The 1,789-nt window shown below is 51.1% G+C and overlaps 1 protein-coding gene across 1 annotated transcript in view; it reads right to left on the minus strand.

The window, feature by feature from the left end:
* Positions 1–28: 28 nt before the first annotated feature.
* The window catches only part of LOC107181946 (melanoma antigen preferentially expressed in tumors-like), a gene marked incomplete at both ends in the record, with an annotated part of 2,623 nt that continues 862 nt past the window's right edge, over positions 29–1,789 (minus strand). Inside the window, 2 exons of the mRNA XM_015559263.1 lie at positions 29–309; positions 1,622–1,789. Of these exons, the coding sequence (XP_015414749.1) occupies positions 29–309; positions 1,622–1,789 (449 nt within the window). The remainder of the gene's footprint in view (positions 310–1,621) is intronic.

Here is a 1,789-nt window from a genome sequence, read left to right on the forward strand (position 1 = left end):
GTCATGGAGATGGGGTTTTCACAGAAACTTAGGGTTGTGAGCTGGGAGCAGTGGCTCAGGGCGGGCATGATGTCCAGGAACTGGGCATCCATGATCCCACACTCATCCAAATCCAGGTCCTGGAGAGTGGGGGAGGCTCTCTCTAACAGAAATTGGAGTGACCCAGAACTGATATTGGTCAGGTTGAGCCCACTGATACTCAGGCATTTCAGCTGGCTGACATTCAGGTGCTGGGACAGATGTCTCAAGTCTCTTTCGAAAAGCAGGCAGTTAGTGATGGACAGGGTCTCCAAGGGGGTCTTCAGGCACCTGGGGAGATATAGAGCAGTTACATGTTGGGGATGGATGAAAACAGAAAAATGGAGCATAAATATTGGGACCTACTTAGGAATAAAGTAGGTGGGCCGAGGCAGGTGAGGATGATGCAGGCCTTCAGGTAAAGAGGCCCATGTCACCAAAGCCTACAGTGTTCCGGATGATGATCAAACCCAGGAAGTTGCACAGTGAAAAGTGATATTCAAGTCAGAGCAAATTTGAGTGGAATCTTTCTCCATCTGTTATCTGCTCCATGATGGATTCAGCTGGATGAAACCTCACGCACTCCATTGACTCATCCATCAAGTGGAGCTCATCATACACCCAGCCCTAACACACAAGTGTTGTGAACATAAAGATGGGAGGTAAAGATGGAAGGAGCTCAGAAAGGAGCCTGACCCAGGGTCTGAAGCAGGAGGCAACCAGTGCATTTTAGTATTGGAGACATGTTCCAAAATGCCTGCAACTCGGGCTTCCTTTCATCCACAGCCTAGACCTTGTCACCATCATCTCGTAGCCCAGTGAGGACTCTGGCAGATGTGCAGAAAGGGCTAACCTGAGCACAGTCAGGAAACATCCAGTGAGGACTGCCACTCTCCAGGAACTTAGATCACTACATTGTCTACAAACCAAATATCCCATTTCGTTATACCTCCCTCTGGAATCCTGCATTTACCACGCATTCTGTTTGCGAATGCAGAAAGGGCTAACCGGGGCACAGTGAGGGCTGCCACCCTCCAGGAACTTAGATCACTGCATGGTCTACAAACCAACTATCCCTTTTCGTTATCCCTCCCTCCGGAATCCAGCATTTACCACGCATTCCATTTGCGAGAGCCTATGGCAACCCTTGGCAGACAGGTGACTGAGGCAGGTTTGGAGTGAAAGGCTGCCATGGCCAAATCTCTCAGTGCAGAACTGAACCCCTGAAACGTCACCTCTGATTGGCTTTCCCCTTGTCATTGCAATCCTCTCTTGGTTCTATTGCATCATCCTCCTTTAGGCACCACTTAGAAGGATGCCCAAAGCTACCATCGCCTGGCCCAAAGCCTCCATTAGGCCAATTGCTAGCAAGGAGTCTCTTTACTAACCTCTGTCCTAGTGCATATGTCCTACCTTTGTCTGGGGGTTTATGTCACTACATGCAAGGTGACAGAGCGGTGAACAAGGCACTGACTGTGTGGCCCGTCTAGTGGCTCAGGCACTCTAGCACTGCTGAGGGACGACACACAGGAGAGCCCGTCACTGTGCACTGAAATGGAAAAGGACTTGCTCTGGTCTGCAGGGAAAGCTCGTCACCCCTCACCTGAGGATCTCGTCCAGGCGGCCTCTGCGGATGGAGACATCGTCCAAATTGAGCTCCTGGAGGTGGGGCAGGCTGAGGAACTGAGAGGTGACCAGGCTAAAACACTGCTCCTCCTGCTCCAAGGTGGTGTGAGAAGATGTGAAGATGTGAGAGAGCAGGAACCGGGGC

Source organism: Myotis davidii, unplaced genomic scaffold, assembly GCF_000327345.1.
Source record: "Myotis davidii unplaced genomic scaffold, ASM32734v1 scaffold3534, whole genome shotgun sequence".
Taxonomy (NCBI): domain Eukaryota; kingdom Metazoa; phylum Chordata; class Mammalia; order Chiroptera; family Vespertilionidae; genus Myotis; species Myotis davidii.